This window comes from Mobula hypostoma, chromosome 16 (assembly GCF_963921235.1).
Source record: "Mobula hypostoma chromosome 16, sMobHyp1.1, whole genome shotgun sequence".
Classification (NCBI taxonomy): domain Eukaryota; kingdom Metazoa; phylum Chordata; class Chondrichthyes; order Myliobatiformes; family Myliobatidae; genus Mobula; species Mobula hypostoma.
In genome coordinates this window covers 44,941,083-44,962,053 of record NC_086112.1, presented here as the reverse complement: position 1 = coordinate 44,962,053, position 20,971 = coordinate 44,941,083, and the positions used below count along the sequence as shown (strand labels likewise).

At 42.4% G+C, this 20,971-nt stretch overlaps 1 protein-coding gene across 3 annotated transcripts in view; it reads right to left on the bottom strand.

Annotated features, from left to right (window-relative positions):
• The window catches only part of dapk1 (death-associated protein kinase 1), a 193,773-nt gene that overhangs the window by 33,171 nt on the left and 139,631 nt on the right, over positions 1–20,971 (bottom strand). For all 3 annotated transcript variants that reach the window (XM_063068839.1, XM_063068840.1, XM_063068841.1), the window contains exons 19-22: positions 12,405–12,482; positions 6,898–7,120; positions 2,927–3,115; positions 2,366–2,563 (exon numbers count right to left, since the gene is read on the bottom strand). In XM_063068839.1, the coding sequence (XP_062924909.1) occupies positions 2,366–2,563; positions 2,927–3,115; positions 6,898–7,120; positions 12,405–12,482 (688 nt within the window). The remainder of the gene's footprint in view (positions 1–2,365; positions 2,564–2,926; positions 3,116–6,897; positions 7,121–12,404; positions 12,483–20,971) is intronic.

The window sequence follows — 20,971 nt, the reverse complement described above, 5'->3', positions numbered from 1 at the left end:
CTGGACCAGACAGACTATACCCCAGGTTTCTGAAAGAGGTAGCTGAAGAGATTGTGCAGGCATTAGTAATAATCTTTCAAGAATCACTAGGTTCTGGAATAGTTCTGGAGGACTGGAAAACTATAAATGAGATGGAGCCAAAGAAAGGAAATTATAGGCCAGTTAGCCTGACTTCAGTGGTTGGGAGATGTTGAAATCCATTGTTAAGGATGAGATCTCGGGGTACTTGGAGGCGCATGATAAAATAGTCCAAAGTCAGCATGGTTCCCTTAAGGGGAAATCTTGCCTGAAAAATCTGTTGGAATTCTTTGCGGAAATAATGGGCAGGATATACAAAGGAGAATCGGTGGATGTTGTTTATTTGGATTTTCAGAAGGCCTTTAAGAAGGTACCACACACAAGGCTGCTTAACAAGATAATAGCCCATACTATGACAGGAAAGATACTAACATGGATAGAAGATTGGCTGATTAGCAGGAGACAAGGAGTTGGAATAAAGTGGGTTTATTCTGGTTGGCTGCCAGTGACAAGAGGTATTCTGCAGGGGTTGGTGCTGGGACAACTTCTTTTCTTGTTATATGTCAATGCTTTGGATGATGGAATTGATGTCATTGTGGCCAAGTCTGCAGATGATACAAAGCTAGGTGGAGGGCCAGGTAGTGTTGAGGAAGCAGGGAGTTTGCAGAAACTTGGGCAGATTGGGACAATGGGCAAAATGGTGGCAAATGGAATGTAGTGTCGGAAGTGTATGGTCAAGCACTTTAGTAGAAGGAATAAAGCTGTAGACTACTTTCAAAAAGGGGAGAAAATTCAAAAATCAGAAGTGTAAAGGCACTTGGGAGTAGCTTGTGCAGGGATTAATTTGTAGGTTAAGTCGATAGTAAGGACAGCAAAGTTAGCATTCATTTCAAGAGGACTAGAATATAAGAGCAAGGATGTGATGCTGAGGCTTTATAAGGCAACTGTCAGACTGCATGAGGACTATTATGAGCAGTTTTGGGTCCCTTATCTAAGAAAAGGTGTGTTGGAATTTGAGAGGGTCCAGAGGAGATTCACAGGACTGATGCTGGGAATTGGCCCTGGGCCTGTACTTGGTGGAGTTTAGAGGAATAAAAAGGTGGGGGGAGGGGAAATCTCATTGAAACTTATCAAATATTTAAAGGCCTAGACAGAGTGGACGTGGAGATGAAGTTTCCTATAGTGGGCGAGTCTCGGACCAGAGGCACAATCTCAGAAAAGAAGGACATCCATTTAGAACAGAGAAGAAATTTAATTAGCCGGAAAGAGGTGAATTTGTGGGAGTCATTGCCATGGATGGCTGTGCAGGCCAAGTATTTGAGTATATTTAATGCAGAGTTTGATAGGTTCTTGGTTAGTCAGGGTGTCAAAGGTTACGGGGAGAAGGCAGGAGAATGGGGTTGAGAGGGATAATAAGCCAGCCATGAGGGGATGGGAGAATAGATTCAATGAGCCAAGTAGTCTATGGATGGGGAATGGCTCACTGCTGGTAGCAAATTCTGGTCCAGCAGATATCTCTGCTTTATTTAAAGCACAGTACTTCACAAATGGCAATTTTAAATTTTGTTTACAAGCGACGCTCATTACCTGACAAATTGCTTAACATTAAAATTGAGGCATTGCCTGTTTTATCTTCATTCTAAATTTGAGTTTAATAATTGATTTAAGATAATTAATGTGGTTGAAGTGGAATCAAGATTTATGCATTGATCACTGTTTAATTCTGTAGCATGTTACTGTTTCTTTTGGCTTCTTATCTAATGTCACTGTATAACACAGATTCATAGAAGTCCTGAATGCAGAAGTCTGATAGAGATCTTCTGAAAGCCTGTAGTTTTCTCCATCTCCAACCCATAACAGTTCCCATTATATTGCTGACAGACTAAGAGAGTTTATCATAGGACTAGGCCCACAACATTTTTAAACCTTTGGATTCAGTGGCACACTTTCCACATTCATACAACTTCACCATTATCTTTGGTGGCTTTTCTGTACATCTTTCCACCCCAATATCTCTTATCTGCACTCCCCAGCATTTTGATAAATATTTTAAATCTTTTCAATATCTCCAATGATTAAATTTCCCTCTGCATATTAAGTGTTACACAGGGAGAAGAAAAGAAGCTACTTAAGCTTTTATCAGAAGTCAGAGGAAAAAGGAAAGTCTAGATCTTCCTCTTAAAAGCCAGCAGATTCCCTTGGATCAGAAGATTAGGATTCCCACTCACAGGCTGAAGCGCTGCCAGCTGAGGATCAGTCATTGTGCCCGCACACTTCTCAAATTCAAATAATAATCCTGATTGGCAGATGTGCCGTATCTCTAAATAGCACATGGTTTATATCTTACCTATAGGCTCTTCCACTGGAATAAGAGCTTTGAGGAAATTGAGCCAAAACGTCACCTGATTCAACTGCATTTCATATGGCTCCTCGAGACTAAAAAGCACCAAGTGGATAGCAGTCGGATCGTTTGTTGCAAAATAATCATAACAGCAGTAGTAGGCTGGATTGCCGGAGAACTCCCAGACATTAAAATCACCAACACCTAAAAAAGAGGGGTGAATACTTCAATCACATTTTACAAACATCTAAAGTTAACAGTTGCATATACTCTACTTAAAAATTAGTCACAAAAATTTAAGCAAGAATTGTTACACTGCTATGAAAGTGCCAGAGAAGCTCAAATGGCAGCCAAATACAGAAAATAAAAATGAACTAAGTATTATTTCTTAAGTTGACACAGTTGATGGAACCCGACTCCTACCAAGAAGAGTTTGCCAGCCCTCCAATATCATTGTCAAATAACTATATTAGAAAGGCAATTTTATGTTTAATAAACACAACATTGTAAGCAAGCAGCCAGCTAAAAGCTCTGCAGTTGAAAGTTTTCACCGCAGACACTTCTTACCATTAATATTAGCATGTTGTATGTCAATTGCTTTAGTGCTCTGGTCATCGGTTGCATAGTGAAGATTGTGCGTGGGTGAAACAAAAGCTTGGAGCACACCTTTGGTTAGGCTGGGTTCAAACATCATACTCCTGCTCCTTACACTGACATTTTCACAGCCAGGGTATAGATTGGAAATACTCACTGAAACTTAAAAGAGACAGTTCAATCAAATAATGTGGCTTATCAATTTAACTGGCAAGTATTCTCAAAATCAGTATCTAATAAAAGGTGTAAACTTTCAACATATTATGAAGTTAATAAAGTGGGGACGAGTCCCTAGTCATACTTGGCTCAGAAGAGAACAGAGTCCTCAATGGGCAGTCGGAGCTATCCTAATACTTTGTTTTAGTGCCTGTTGTGGGCCAGATACTATCCTGTCAGCTTTTCCAGTTTTAATTTCAGACCTAATCTACAGAATCTCAGGCAATCATCTTGAATTTCTGCCTAGGGCAATACATATCAAAGAAATTGCTTCTGTGAATATCTTTCAGTTCTTTCCACATTCTGATTTTTAAAAAAATTCATGTTATTCATTCATCCTGTTTTACTTTTCAGCAGGTTATTGTACCTACAAGGCGCCATTCAGTCAGGTCTCCCGAACTCAATGTACAACAGATTTTTATACTCTTAATATCAAAGGCAACAGCAGATGATTGAATACAATTTCAATAGGCACAATGCCATGATTTACTTCAATATGTTGAACCTGACAATGATTCCACTGGATTACATATCGATAATGAGAGACACCTCTGAAAGTTCAAAATACCTTTGCTGGGACAAAGTAATTCACAAGGATGGCCTGAAAAACTTCTCAGGATAGAGAACCGCAACACCCAAATTTAAGTTGTGAGGGCTGACTCTTTGAGGAGACAAATAGTTTGACTACTGATAGAGAAAAATATACCTGAGATTACATTCGATGTGCTGAATGACACTATCAGTTTGGTCTGCAAGCTTCCTTGAACTTAGTCACAATAGTGTAAAATAACTTGACTGTAGTTACCTGGTCAGCTGCACAGTAATGATCATAACGTCATGCCACAATTTAACCTGCACTAAGATCAATCTCACCCTTCCCTCCGACATAACCCTCCACACATGCCATTAACCCCGACCTTCCAGCCATTTTAAATACTAAAATTAGAGATGGAGGTAGAGGTTTTCACAGTTTTAGTCCGTGGGACCACTGCAGCTGGTATAGTCATGGTGTGTGGGAGAGAGAAGGTAGGATGAACAAGTTGGAATCAAATGACTGTTCAGGGTGGGAGGGAGGATTAGTTGGAGGAAGATCTTAAAGGTAGTGCACAGAAAAGGAAGTGTGTGACTTATGATTAAGGGCAAGAATTTTAAATTTAAGCACACAGGACGGGTGCAAGAGTATGTTCGCAAGATCAGGATATCAACAAACGATGGCAAAGGACAGGATGAGGTGCACCTCACTTAGATAAATCTCATCTATTTATACCATCTTACGTAAGAGTCTCTGACATGAGAAAGCAGGCATAGACTGTGACAGTTTGCAGGGCTGATCTGGCCACAGCAAAGACGGCAAACTCCACAGTTCCAAAAATTATATTTGCAACACAAGATGATTTCTGGCATTTCCAATGATAGATTTGATAGTGTTATGCCAGTGACAAACTTTTAAAGCTGTTTCTGTGAATTTACTGCCAGGAGAAGGAAGAATGAATTGGCAGCAAGATCAGAAGTTAGATCGCAGAATCCAAATTAAAATGGTGTCACTGTAAATGCAACTCAAAAACAGCATACTTAAGGAAGTCAAGAATGCACTTGAGAAACACTGTAAAATTAACTTGAGAATGAGATATTGTGAGAAATCTTCCTGCAAAACAAACTAACTCAAAAATGTAATCATAATTTGTTTTTTTGATTGACTACATTTAGCGACGCACTGTAGACTGGTGGTTTGCTGATTCTTTATCTTATTGTCTTTATTGATGGATTTACAAATCTTTAGTTGGGATGAGAGAGTCAGTCTGCACAACCATAACAGTGAGAACCTGACTCATGGATACCAGTGTGCCACATTTGCAGTTAAACAGTATATTAAAGAAAAATTGCCTGGCCAGCTTTACTTGCTGTTGTCTATCAGCAGATAAACCACCTGTACTGAGCATTTGCATCAATTAGTTCTTCCTCCTCGCCCTGATTTCTGAAAATTAAATGAAATACAGTTGCTAAAGAGGCTTTGTAGTTTCTGCTAAGATTTCCCCCTCACTCCTGATGGCATCGAGAGCACGTGCATCTCTTGGACCAGAAAAAAAATCCTAGTTTCATGTTTCATGCCATGTTAGTTTGATCTAAACCAACGAAGGTGGTGCTATAGTATAACACATGGATTCGAGGTTACGAGGAGACAAACTGAGTCAACGCTTTTTTTCCTTTCCAGGAACTCGTTGAAAGTATACATCATTTGTGATTGCAACTGGACAGGTTCGGATCCTGCTCGTGAAGCCTGCTGGAAACTAAACAGTTACAAACACTGACCAAGAAGCATTGTATGCAGAAAGTGACCGCTTGGGGTGAGGAACCCAGTGCCCATGGAACCATACCCCAAATGGCGGGGAATTTTCTTCTAAAATCAGAAAAAAAAGACAAAATAAAAACACAGATGTAAAAGACTAATCTTTTAGCCCAGTATCAGAAACAGTTCAAAAATGGCTCTTTCTCCTTCTGCCAACAGATTTCTGAATGGTCCAGGAACACTACCACTTACTTTTTTTCCTGGCAATATTCATCTTTTTAAAAATTTAAGGTAACTTTCTGTCTTGACACTGTACTGTTATCACAAAACCACAAATTTCACATGATAAGACAGTGATAATAAACTCAATTCTATTTGAGATTGTAACCAGTAAGCGAAATTCCCATCCCAACTGCTCTCCTGTTTCTCTTAAAATAGGAGTGTATGTAACTACACATAAATACACAAACAACTACTTTATCAGCCAGCACAAGGACATTCCTTTCGGAATTCTTATGTCAGTAGAAGTAAGCATCAAGGTGCAATTAAAAAATCACTTCAAAAGAGCTTACGGCTGAAAGGCAAACATACTTCTAGTTTTTAAAAAATCCTCCTATAACTTTCTCTCACTTATTTTTGTGAAACTCCACAGAATACCAGCTGTACTAAAAAAATGCTCAAAGCACAACTTCAAGGCACTATTCTGATTACTGAATTTAATTTGTGTTAACTATTTTTATCCCATTTTTCAAGACAATTAATAACTGATACCGAGCTGTGACTACCACACAGCTATCTCAGCCAATGCAGAAACTGATACACTTCCCACTGTGTCATACTGTGAATGCAACAGTACTTCTGCACATTTATAAGCAAACATTATCCACAGACAGCCAGACTTGAATCCTATTTTTTTTTCCTCCAACATTCACATAAAATGTCCACAAATGGCAGATACATTAAGGTAGTTCGGCTGATCTTGACAAAGTCTTACAGTGTAGCATTTCATTAGCGTTTAAGGTACATCATTGAATATTGAACGGAGTTCTGCTTAGACTGTATCTGCTCCTCTTGTTTCCGTGATATTGAATAGAATGCACAATATGGATAAAACCACGCATACAAATGGAGAGGACCGAGAACATCACAAGCTAACTGAATGGATAAATCTATTTGGAAAGCTGAAGTTTTAATCCTTGGTCAAAATCAAGAACACCATCATCTGACGGCAACCTTGCCTAGATTATTGGTGCAATTTTAAAATGTGAAGTAAGACAATATTCAAATTTGACCAATCACATAATGATTTGCAAAATAGCTGTTTTAACTGATGGTTATTTCAGAATGAGAATGCAGAAATAAGGCAGATTGTGCTTTTACTCTAAGAAGAATCACTTCTATCATAGCAGACTTTCAGATTTTGGGTTTAGATTTATGATACCTGTTGGTTTTGATGATGATGGGGAAGGGGGATACCGAGTTGAGTTGGTCGATGATAGCCTTGGTCTGCGTCTCCTGAAGAAACTTCGTAGGAGTCCACACTTCAGAGATTCCACAAGTGCTGTTTTTCCTGAACCTGAATGCCCAAATAGCTTGAGCTTTATTCGGACTTGGGAATTCTGAGAAGGCCTGAGCTGTTGAATGAAAATCCCTCTGTGGGTATCCTGAAGTGAGGCAAAGAACACAATTAGAAGAAATCCATTGATTGATAACCTTCACAGGAGTGGAGGGGAGATCAGAGACTACAGTGAAGGTGCTATTTTTAGTGACTGGTTAAACTGTTCATTTTAGAGTCTTGCATGCTTCACTTAAGTCAACATCATTATTGAAATAGCAAAAATGAGGCGGTGAGAACATCAAAATGAGTGAATGCAGTAATTCCAAAATATAGATATAGACCTCAATAAGCTAAACACTTTCTGAAATACTAATCCTTTCAAGAGCGTGATTGCGTGTATATAAAACAGTGGTCTTCCCTGATGCAAGCGCACACCAGCCAGCAATATAAATGTCACCAGTAGAGGGAGTGAAATCTCTCTTCTGATCACACACGGGCAGATCGCAAAAGCCTGAGAATTTTCCAGTCAGTAACATTTTGCTGTAAGAGGTTCTCACAAAAGATGTGAATTAGCAGCTCCAAAAAGAAAACTGTTTAATGTTTTACTTTAAGTGTGGTTTGCAGAGAATGTTAAATCAAAGTTGCATCTGTACACACAAATGAAAATATCCCACAGCACACACTTTAATGAATTGCCAGTGCTTTGGCCAACCTTCATACCGTAAAACAGATTCATTAGCCATTTTTTCTCATAGCTATTTGTGGGACAACACTGCTGGTATAATTGCCTGCACTATGGAACAGTTCAAAGGCATTTGATGGTGAATTGCTTTGAGAGGTGCTACAGCTATAAAAAACATTACTCACGCAAGGACATTCTTTTGATATTCTGGAATTCAAATTAAGATGGTTAAGATTCAATTGCATTGTGTGCTGAGGACAAAATGAAAAATAAGATGCTTCCTAAAAGTTTTCAGTCTAATATTTTATATAATGTATGATACACATTGCTTTTTTAAAAAAAATAGTCACTAAAAAATTAAAAATAACTTTTTGAATTTTCATACTACTTATTTAGTTCGAAAGAAACTCAGTAATTATGGACTAGGAAGCCTGAAATCTTTATTTTGTTTTTGAGTGACTAATAATTCAGTCAGTGTGTGCAGTTATTGTGTGATTACCATTAACTCTGGTAGTTCTTCCAGTTCGGAGATGACCCGCCTGCCTGTCCTTGGGATCGGGGATGACCTGCTCAGTTTCTGAGAGGAAGACGCCTGTGCAAGAACCCTTTTGATATAGGATGGCTGCTGCACACCAGCTACCAGAGTGAGGCCTGGCCCAAGAAGATCATGCTCAGTTGCACAGACTTACCATGTGTGTGCATACACATGCCTACATGTGTCACACATGCATGTTGCTCATAGTTAATCTTGAACACTCATGGCAAACCATCAACTCCCAATCCAAATCCTAATCTTCCTTCAGTCTCTCACTTCAGAGCTTCCAGCTCTTTACTTAACCACCCTCTCAGCACACTTTCACCAGCAATTTTAAAATATTATGGCCACCCTTCCGCAAATTTCTTACTGGGGACAGTTCTGACACAAACCAAGTGTTGCCCATTTTCATACTGGTATGTTAGACCGGTTTATTACTGGCTCCGTCTCCCCCCTCATTCACTCACTCCTCCACCTTTATCCCATCCTCTTCACCACTAAAGCTGAATGATTCTGATTTACTGTGTACTACAGGCCGATTTGAAAAGCTCTTCGATTCTCTAGTGCATCAAACTCCACCTGCAGCCGTCAATACAGCACAAATAAGAGTAGTAGAACACTTCATGGTTTGAAATGCAGCTTGCCACTGCGCTGGCATGACCCTCAAGAAGGGTGCTAACAAAATGACAGATGCTCAGTGGTGTGGTGTCTACTGCCCTCTTTCTTGGGAAAGGTGCCTTTAAAATACTTGAAATTTGAGTTTAATTCTAATAAAAAATCCTATTGTGATCCTATCCTAATAAAGTTTTATTTTGTGGCTTTCACATATTTGTTTTAGTTACAGTGGTTATGGTTACAGATACTGCAGCTGAATCTTTCCACTTTAATTGCTTCTTCACAGCAGAACAAACTCCACTGTGAGAAAGAGGGAGAAAGAAACAGCATCAATCTCACATTTTAGACAAAATAAGTAATTGAACGATTTATGAAGGACTCAGAATCCGGTTTAATAGCACTGGCAATTCCCCCTTCCTGAAGACCTAGTCAATTCCTTGGTCTTACTGACATTTACTGCAAAGGTTGTTGCTGCGATATCACCCTACCAGATGATCTGTCTTACTACTGCACACCTTCTCATCACCATCTGAACATCTGCCACCAATAGTTCTGTCATCGGCAAATTTATAGATGGTGTTTGTGCCACACGGTCGTGGGTGTAGACAGAGTAGAGCAGTGGGCTAAGCACGCTTCCTTGAGGTGCGCCAGTGTTGATTGTCAGCGAGGAGGAGATGCTATTTTTGATCTGCAGAGGTGAGGCCTCCCAGTGAGAAGTCAAGGATCCAGTTGCTGAGGGAGGTACACAGGCCCAGGCTTTGGAGCTTGTTGATTAGTACTGAGGTTATGATTGCGTTGAATGCTGACCTGTAGTCAATAAACAGCAGCTTGACGTAAATATTACTATTGTCCAGGTGATCTAAGGCTAAGTGGAGAGCCAGTGAGATCGCACCTGCTGTAGACCTATTGTGATGACAGACAATTTGCAGTGGGTCCAGGTCGTTGCTTCGGCAGGAGTTGAGTCCAGCCATGACCAACCTCTCAAAGCACTTGATTACAGTATGTGAGTGTCACTGGGTGATGGTTATTGAAGTAACTCACACAGTTCTTCATGGACGCGGTATGATTGTCACCCTTTTGAAACGGGTGGGAATCTCTGACTACAGCAGTGAGATTTTGAAGATGTTATTGAAGACTCCTACCAATTAGTTGGCACAGATTTTCAGTGCCCTACCACGTATGCCATCAGGGCCAGACTCCTTGTGGGGGGGAGGGGGGTCGTCACCCTCTGGAAAGATGTTTCGACATCGGCCTCCATGACAGAGATCACAGGATACTGGGGGGACGCAGCAGGCCAGGCAGCATCTATAGGAAGAAGTACAGTCCACGTCTCGGCCCGAAATGTCGACTGTACTTCTTCCTACAGATGTTGCCTGGCCTGCTGCGTTCCACCAGCATTTTGTGTGTGTCACTTGAATTTCCAGCATCTGCAGATTTCCTCGTGATCACCAGATACTGCTAGTATTCAGAAAGATGTAACTTTATTCTCCCTTTCAAAGCGTGTATACAAAGTGCTGAGCTCGTCTGGGAGGGAAGTGTCACAGCTGTTCACCTTGTTTCACTTTGTAGGAAGTACTGGTCTGTGAACCTCACTAGAGCTGATGTACATCCAATTCTGTTTCTAACCTCAATCGCAGTTATGTTTCACTCCTGATAGCCTTCTGTAGGTCGTACCTGGACTTCTTGTGTAGTTCTAGACCGCCCGGCTTAAATGCCACAGATCCAGCCCTCAGCAGACTATGAATCTCCTGGTTCATCCCCAGCTTTTGATTTGGGTATATTTGGTATGCTCTCTAAGGCACACACTCACCCACACAGGTCTTGATGAAGTCAGTGACAACTGTGGCGTATTCACTCACACTCGAAGATGAATCTCTGAATACTGCCCAGTCATCTGACTCAAAGTAGTCCCGTAAACACGCTTCCACCTCCCCTGACCGTACCTTCTTGGTCCTTGTCACTGGTGCTGCATCTTTAGTCTCTGCCCGGAGTAGAAGTACAGCCAGCTGATCGGACCTTCCAAAGTGTGGGCATGGGATGGCACAGTGATATGCTGCTGTTAGTTGTTCAGAGACTTCTTCAAGCTGGCCTGGTTGAAATCGCCCACAGTGATGGGGTAGGCATCAGGGTATGGAGTTTCGTGCCTGCTGATTATGCTGCTCAGCTCCTCCAGAGCCTGCTTGACATCGGCCTGAGGTGGGATGTACACCACTACCAGGATGATGGCTGAAAACTCCTTTGACAAATAAAATGGCCAGTATTTGACTGCTAGATGTTCCAGGTTGGGTGAGCAGGACTGAGATCTTACCACCATGTTTGTGCACTGCGATGAGTTAAACATCAGGCATACTCCACCCTCCACTGCATTTACGAGACTGAGTTGTCCTGTCTTTGAGGAGAATGGTGAAGCCATTGAGCTGCAGCACCACATCCAAAAAGGCTGGTGTGAACCACGTTTCCATGAAGCAAAGTACAAAGCAGTCCCTGATGTCTCTCTGGTATAGCAATCTTGCTCTTGAGGTCTTCAATTTTAGTTTCTACAGACTGTACATTTACCAGCAGGATAGTTGGGTATGGAAGTCTCAAGCCTCTGAATTTCAATCAACGGTCGGAAAACTCTCCTTGTAAATAGCCGTGCAGTCCCAAATAAAATCTGTGTGTGGTTGTCTTGGTGGTCACTTGATCAGCAACATTTATCACCTGATAAACTAATCTGGCGAATGCACAGTAGGCAGCTAATGGCAATTAAGGTAGTCTACAGCACATTGCCTAATGAGAGGCAAGATGATTCATGTTATGTAACACTTCAATTGCAAAACCACTTGTAACTGTAATCCTGCAATTTCATTCAGTAAGTACCATACTGTTGGTTAGCTTTGACACTTTGGTCAGATTATTAAAAAGTTAATACAATGGTAAATAGTGTTAATGTTATTAATAATCATGTGAGACTAGTACTTAATTAATGAAACCTGTTCTGGCTAAATAAGGGCAGAATTGGAAAGCCTGCTAGGGACAACGTTGTGATTACTTCAGATAATTTGATTCCACTCTTGTATGTGGTTATGGTAGTAAATTGCTAACGAACACGAGAAGCTGAATCACCATTCAGCAAAATTTAATCCTCTTATCTTAGACTGTCGTAGCTAAATGGCTTTTCTTGCGTAAGGAATGTGACACCGCGGTGCGTAAATTTAATTGAGGTAACAGGTAATCTAAATGAATGATAAAACAGGCCTGAATAGCTAAAGTAACCTACTTGTACTCAGAGCTGGCACTATAAACGGAGCTAGTTACAATTCTGCTCAGCTCAGGACTTCACTATTTCTGCTGATGGTCATATGTGAAGGTTTTCTCTTATGAACATTATATTCCTCCCCTCCAATAAAAAGCCAGGAAGACACACTGCTTCCAAACTGGAATCTTAATTTAATTGCCTGACCATTTCACAGGAATCCGTTCATGTGGGAGAGTGAAATACAAGCCGCCAAGTGGTCCTCGAACCGTATGTTAACATATGCCCATTGTCAAGATCCTGGACTCGTATACGTGCATTACCTTTTTAAGCCTGGCAAGCAAGTTGGCAACCTGTTCATGTTGTTCAGCTCTAGCAAGATCTTCAGCAGTTCTTCCATCCTATTAAGCAATCAACAATCAATCCAATTAGACTGAATCCCACTTAATTTCATATCTAACCCGTGAGAGGTCTCTCTGCAACCTGTGAATTTATTTTCACACTCTTGGGTTAGAATATTAAATATACCAAACTGTGCATCTAGACACAGAGCCAAGAGCTGCTTAGCAATTCATTTGCAAAGATTTTGAAATGAACCAGATTTACAGCACTGACTGCACAGTAATTAGATCCTATCACCATACTTAAACATAGCATTTAAGCGAGAATGCATAATGTAAATGAACGCCTGTTGAAAACAGAGAAAGATAAAACCTTCACAAAATATCACCCTATGTTACATTAGTAATTAACATGGATATTAGTGTTTTTATCTGGAATACTGGTGATGCTATATAAAAGATTTTTTTTAAGGTTTGCTAGTCATGTCAGTTAGTACAGTTCATATATAACCATGCCCAACATCTTTTATTAAAAGAAATTTTCTTCCTCCACCACCCACACACAAACCTCTCCCAAATCTCACAATATGACAGATACCATAGCATGCATCTGGCCCTGACACACCTCAAAAACAACGACACTTATCTCAGAATGCTATTTCTGGATTTCAATTCAGCATTCAGCACCATTGTCCCAAAGACCTTGAACAACCTCCTACTCTTCGGTCTAAATACACGACTGTGCAGCCGGGTGCTAACCAACAGACCTCAGAGAGTCAGGATGCACAACTCCTCCCTCCTCGTCATCCTCAACACGGGTGCCCCCCACTGCCCCAGGGCTGTGTGCTGAGCCCACTGCTGTACACTCTGCTCACACACAGCTGCACGGCCAAACACCTGAGCAATCCCATTGTCAAGTTTGCCGATGACACCACATCTGTGGGGCTCAGCGCCAACAACGATGAGACTGTCTACAGCGAGGAGGTGGAAGAGCTCAAGGCCTGCTGTCAGGCAAACAGCCTCCTCCTCAATGTCAACAAGACAAAGGAGATGGTCGTGGACTTCAGGAGAACTCACACCCCTCTTTATGTCAGCGGCACAGCAGTGGAAACTGTGAGCAGTTTCAAACTACTGGGACTGCACATCACTCACAAACTCTAAGAGTCCCAGAACACATTCCACAGAATCAGGAAAGCTCACCAATGCCTCTACTTTCTGAAGAGGCTGAAGAGATCTGGACTATGCACGTCTATTCTTGCACCATTCCACATACGCGCAGTAGAAAGGATCCTAGCATGCTGCATCACTGCATGGTACGGAAACTGCATTGGGGCAGACAGGAAGGCTCTACAATAGATAGTCAAAACTGCCCAATGCATCAGTGGCAGCAGCCTACCACCATCAAAGACGTAGATACAGAAAGGTGCTGGGAAAGGGCTAGTTGCATCATGAAAAACTCTACCCACCCTGCTCATGGGCTGTTGTCCCACTCCCATCAGGGAGCAGGCTGTGTAGCATCCATGCCAGGGCCGCAAGACTCAAAAACAGTTACTTTCCCCAGGCAGTAAGACCGATCAACACCTCCACCCACTAACCCACCCCGCCCCACCCCACAACTTACTCATTTCCTGTCAGTCACCTTATGTACAGACACTCCTGTGCCTAGCATCAGTTTATAAACATACAATGAATCTTTGTATCCTGGATGGTCCCAAGCCCGGCTGTGGAAGGAGGGGGGTTGGCATGGGACTAGCACTCCCATCCCGTTAAAAACCCCGAGTTACAGAAATGCCAACAGAAGCTCCAACTTCCTCCTTCCTTGGAGAGGAAGGATCTTCGAAGATGGGTTACACCTGGGACTAACTTAAAATACTGGCTCAGCACAGACTTTGGCAAGCTGCTGTTGGCAGCCTATGCCCATTAGGGGTGATATGCTTAAGTATGTTGTATATAAACTATCTTAAGTAATTTTATTCTGCTCTTCATCTTATTCTGCCTTTTTTCTCTCCTACTCATCTGATCCAGAGTAACAACTATTTTGTTCATCTTTACACTTGTGTACTGGAAATGACATTAAACAGTCTCATCTAATCTTTAATCTTGAATGCAAGTCAGGCTACTGCACCTGCAGTAACACACACAAAATGCTGGAGGAACTCAGACCTATGGAAATAAATAGCCAACATTTTGGGCCCAAACTCTTCTGCAGAACTAGAAAGGGAGGGGGGAGACTGCACAATAAAAATGTTGGGGTGGGGAGAGAGGGGAAGGAGAACAGCTAGAAGGGGATAGGTGGGGCCAGGTGGTGGGAAAGGTAAGGGACTGGAGAGGAAGGAATTTGGTAGGAGATGAGAGTGGACCAGAGGGGAAAGGAAAGGAGGAGGGGACACAGGATGAGGTGAGAGGCCGATGAGAAGAGGTGAGAGGCCAGAGTGAGGAATAGAAGAAGGGAGGGAGAGGGAAGTTTTTAAACCAGTAGGAAAAATTGATATTCATGCCATCAGGCTGGAGGCTGCCAGCTGTGTGGGCCAACCATTGTTCTGAGCAAGACGTTTTTACCGGCCTGAAAACTGTGCGTGGGAATATTCCGGTTCCTGCGTGGCTGCACAGCCTAGAGGGAGCAGTGCTAGAGATGTAAAACGTATACCCCTCTCCCTACATCTTGTTCATAGATCTTTTCATTGAACTTCAGTGCTTTTGCTGTTCACTGGCTTTTGGCTGTGAAAAATTTAAAAAGATGAAATTAAGGTTTTAACTTCAAAAACTACCCAGACTAATATTTGCTCTTAATGTTATATATAAACAAACTTCTGATATCTGAAAGGATATATTCTGAACTGGGTATGCAGCTGTCTTTTCTAAGTTCAAAGTACACTTATGAATATGTATTACATATGTAACTTTGAGGTTCATCTTCTTGCAGACAGCCACAAAACAAAGGAAAGCAATAGAATTCATGAAAAACTTCTCAGCACAGTCATACATCCAATGTGTGAAAAAGAACAAATCACGCAAAGGATTTAAAAAAAAAGCAAACAATCCACAGAATACGAACCACAGAAAGTAAATTCACAGCGCTGCAGGATACCAATGGCTGCAGGCCACATCTACACTGTCAGTTCAGTACTGAGGTGAGTAGAGCTTCCTGCAGTAGTGAGATGAACACCAGCTCATCCTCCACCCGGCCTCGATTCCTGAATCTTTTTAAGCTGGCTCGGCGCTTAAATTGGCCAAGCACCAGTTCATTATCAGCTCTCGGGCCCAGGCCCTGTCACTTCAGTCCAGCCCCAAGTCTGCTCCATCAGTGGCCGCCTGCGGCCAAATCTGTATTCTCGAGAGTCCAGTTCGCCAAATATTTCAGAATACCACAAGAACGCCAGATCCTGCGGACGGATCAAAAGCACACCGCCCAGTGGGAAACTATAAGCTGCAGATTGCAGAGATCATAGTCCCGAAAAAGTATATTTCATACAATTGTTAGTAGCTTTGCTGCCTGCAAAGCGTCACCAAGTCTTGCCAGTGCCATCTTCACACAGTAGGAGACTTGGCCGCCACCCACATCCACAAATTAATGGTAAATGCGACTGGATGATTTTCTATTTGATAAATATAAACCGTATTCAGTGTGGCAAGTCGACAACAAGGAAAGCAAACAGTATGCTGATCTTTGCTGCAGAACAATTTCAATTCTACAGTAGGGATGCCTTACTCAAATTATATTCAGCACTTGTGACACTGCATCTGGAATAACACAAGGAAGGTATATTCACAAAAGAGAGAATGCAATGAAGATTCAGCTGACTGATTGATTGCTGGGATAGTGGGTTTGGTGTATGAAGAGAGAATAAACAGATTGTTCTTAAGTTTAATTGTCATTCGATCATGAATACCTATGATACAGCCAAAAGAAACAGTTAAGGTGCAAAACACAGTATCCACAGTCATACACAGCACAAGGCACATATAAGATAGCAGCAAACATACAGTCACACAAAATAATATATATAGCCCAAGTACTTAAGTTCATGAAAGTTACTGGCAAGAACAAGCCTGCAGACGAACACAATCCAGCTTGAACATGAGAGGGCAGTACTGATGCCAATGTGTTGCCTAGATTGGGGAGCATGCCTTATGAGAATAGGTAGAGTGAACTTGGCCTTTTCTCCTTGGAGCGACGGAGGATGAGAGGTGACCTGATAGGGGTGTTCAAAATAATGAGAGGCATTGATTGTGAGGATAGTCAAGAGGTTTTCCCCCAGGGCTGAAATGGCTAGCATGAGAGGGCATAGTTTTAAGGTGCTTGGAAGTAGGTACAGAGGAGATGTCAGGGGTAAGTTTTTTTTAAACGCAGAGAGTGGTGAGTGTGTGGAATGGGCTGCTGGCGGCAGTGGTGGAGGCGGAAACGATAGGGTCTTTTAAGAGACTCCTGGATGGCTGCATGGAGCTTAGAAAAATAGAGGGCTATGGGTAAAGCCTAGGTAGCTCTAAGGTAGGGACATGTTTGGCACAGCTTTGTGGGCTGAAGGGCCTGTATTGTGCTGCAGGTTTTCTATGTTTCTATCACAACAGGTCAACCTTGTGTGACGAAAGACCAAGTTATCAGAAGATTGATGCTAATGAGAGAGATAAGTGAGACAATGGAGCAGCATTCGGAAATGTTAATGAGAGACAAGAGAGATTAACGAAAAGAGACACAGTTCCGAGTATTGTCAGATCGGTTGCTTTGAACCTGAACTGTTTGAAGTTTGATGGACAGGCGATACCCCAGCAGGGGGATAAAAGGAACAGGTTCGCTAAGGCAAGAGACAGCATGAGATCACGAGATAACGAGACCCTGGAAATGCGGTGTGCCCCCACAAGTTGGTGAGAGTTTTGGAGGTCTGGTCGCATGACCGACCATAGACGCACAGGGTGAGAAGGTATGATCGGCGGGAACCTGGTGTGTGTGTCCGCCCTTGCCTGGGTGCCGGGTTCACCGCGGAAGGACGATCGTATCCGGAACGGAGGGGTCACAGTCGGTGACCTCAGAAGACAGTAAAAGGGCTCGCCTGAAAGCTAACTGCGAGGAACATCAAAGGTCTGTTTTGAATCAGGAAATTTGCATATTCGCTCTCTCTCCAATGACACAACAGTGATTACTGCGAACTGTACTAAGCTGAACTGAACTCTGCGTCACTTGAGACTGATCATTTTACCCCTAGACTGCGATAGAGCTTGATTGATTCCTATTATCCTAGTTCTGTGTACATGTGTGTTTTACCATTGCTAACCTGTTGCATTTATATCCTTACGATTAGAGTACTGTGTTACTTATTTCTTTAATAAAACTTCCTTAGTTCCAGTAATCCAGACTCCAACTAAGCGGACCATTTCTGCTGGTTTGGCAACCCAGTTACGGGGTACGAAGCACTTGGAACACCTGGAAAGCGAAGATGCAAACTTCAGCTCGCTCTTCGTTGACTACCGCTCTGCATTCAGTACCGTCACCTCCTCCAGGGGAGGGGAACGTCGACTCAGACCATGAGAGGCCTGCGTCGGGCATTTTCATGCCTTACAAGGCGCAGATTGGAAGACCTCCTCAAGACTAATAAATAATCCTCAAGATTTTAGCCTCAATACCTCCTTGTGTAACTGGATCCTCTATTTCCTCATGTGCAGACCCAGTGGATTGGTCACAACATCTGCTCCATGATCTCCATTACTACTCGTGCACCACAAGGCTGTGTGCTTAGCCCCCGTTCTACTCACTTTACATTTCTGACTGTGAGGCCAAGTATAACTCCAACGTCACTCTCAATGTCAGCAAGACCAAGGAGCTGATTATTGACTTCCGGAGTAAGAAACCATTGGTCCATGAGCTAGTCCTCATCGGGGGATCAGAGGTGGAGAGTGTCAGTGTTATCACTTCAGAGGATTGCTTCTGGGTCCAGCGTGTAAGTGCCATTACGAAGAAGGCACGGCAGCACCTCTGCTTTCTTTGAAGTTAGCGATGATTCAGCACGTCAGGTAAAACTTCAGCAAACTTCCCTAGATGTGTGGTGGAGAGTATATTGATTGGTCGCATCACAGCCTGGTATGGAAACACCAATGTCCCTGAATAGAAAAGTAGTGGATCCGGCCCAGTCCATCACGAGTAAAGCCCTCCCCACCACTGAGCACATCTACACAAAGTGTTGTCGCAGGAAAGCAACGCCCATCAGCAGGAACCCCAAGCACAACCCAGGGCATGCTCGCTTCTCACTGCTGCCATCAGGAAGGTGGTACGGAAGCCTCAGGACCCACACCACCAGGGTCAGGAACAGTTATTACCTCCTCAATCATCAGGCTCTTGAACCAGACAGGGTAACTTCACTTGCCCCATCACTGAACAGTTCTCACAAACTATGTAACACACATAAAAGTTGCTGGTGAATGCAGCAGGCCAGGCAGCATCTCTAGGAAGAGGTACAGTCTCCTCCCCCCCCCCTTTCTTTCTCCCTAGGCCTCCCGTCCCATGATCCTCTCATATCCCTTTTGCCAATCACCTGTCCAGCTCTTGGCTCCATCCCTCCCCCTCCTGTCTTCTCCTATCATTTCGGATCTTCCCCCTCCCCCTCCCACTTTCAAATCTCTTACTAACTCTTCCTTCAGTTAGTCCTGATGAAGGGTCTCGGCCCGAAACGTCGACTGTACCCTCTTCCTAGAGATGCTGCCTGGCCTGCTGCGTTCACCAGCAACTTTGATGTGTGTTGCCTGAAATTCCAGCATCTGCAGATTTCCTCGTGTTTGCGTTCACAAACTATGTACTCACTTTTAAGGACTCCTCATCTCATGTTCTTGATATTCATTTATTTATTTATTATTCTTTTTACTCTTTCTTTTTGTATTTGCACATTGGTTGTTTGTCTGCCCTGTTGAGTACAATCTTTTACTGATTCTACTATGTTTCTTGTATTTACTGTGAATGCCTGCAAGAAAATGAATCTCAGGATTGTATACGGTGACATACATATACTTCCATTTAAAAAAAAGCGCTTGATCTTTGAACCTACCTTCCTGCCTTTCCCCCATAATATTTAATTCCCTTGTTATGCAAAAATCTATGTCTTAAATTTATTTAATGAGGTAGTGTCCACTGATTCCCTGGGCAGAGAATTCCACAGATTCACTAATCTCTGGGAAATGCATTTTCTCCTCATATCCATTCTAACTCTATTCCCTTGAATCTTGAGGCAATGGCCCCCAGTTTTTGTCTCACTTACTAGTACAAACAACTTTTCTGCCTCTATCTTAACTATCTCTTTCATCATTTTGTTCCTATAAGATCCCCTTTCATTCTGAATTCCAGTGAGTATAGTCCCAGGTGATTCAATCTCTCCTCATTGGCTAATCTGTTCATCTCCAGAATCAACTTGGTGAATCTCCTCTACATAGCCCCCAAAGCTAGTGCATCTTTCCTCAAGTAAGGAGCACAGAAATGCATGCAGTACTCCAGAAGTGGACACAACAGTATCCTGCACAGTTGCCTGTTGCACCTGCAAACCAACTTTTTGCAATTCATGCACAAGCACTCCCAAGTCCCTCTGCACAACAGCATGATGTAATCTTTCGTCAGTTAAATAATAATCTGATCTTCTATTTTCCCTTCCAAAGAGGATGAGCTCATATTTATCAATATTACACCTCATGTGCCAGACCCTTGGCCCACTCACTTAACTGATCTACCCTATACCTCTCTGCAGACTCTCCACAACTTTGACTGCATTATTTGCCTCTCCGCTCAACTTAGTGTCATCAGCAAACTTTAATACACTACCCTTGAACCCTTTTACAAAACATTTAATGTATACTGTGAACAATTGTGGTCCAGCACCGACACCTGCAGCAACTGCTCATCACTGACTGCCAACCAGAAATACCTATTTATTCCAACTGTCTGCCTTCTGTTGGTTAACCAATAGGCATCCATGCTAATAGGCCAAAACAACCCCCAGCCAATCCAACTGCCAAAACATCCAGAGAATTTCGGTACATTATCACAAGCAAAACCTCTGCCATTTCTATCAGTACCCTAGGATGCACCCCCATCAGGACCAGGGGACTTGTCTACCTTTTGGCCTGCTAGTTTGCTCATCACCATCTCTTTAGTGACAATGATTATATCAAGTTCCTCACTTCTCATTGCAAATTTAACATCTCTCTTCGGCATGTTAGACATGTCTTCCATTGTGAAGACAGACACAAAATAGTTACTGCAGACCATTTCCACCAACATAAAATAGTTACTTGGCCATTTCCACATTACTCAGTATTAATTCCCCCTTCATATCTCCAGAGAGCCCCAGATTCACTTTAGCTATCCTTTTCCACTTTATACAATTATTTTACTACCTTTTTCATATTCTGGGCTAATTTACTTTCACAATCTATCTCCCCTTCCTTATTCCTTACTTAGTGGTTCTTTGTTGCCCTTTATAGTCTTCTCAATCTTTCAGCTTCTCACTACCCTTGGTGACGTAGTTATCGAAGGCTGGCACTCTCCACCCTTACTTCCCTTTCTTTTAACTGGA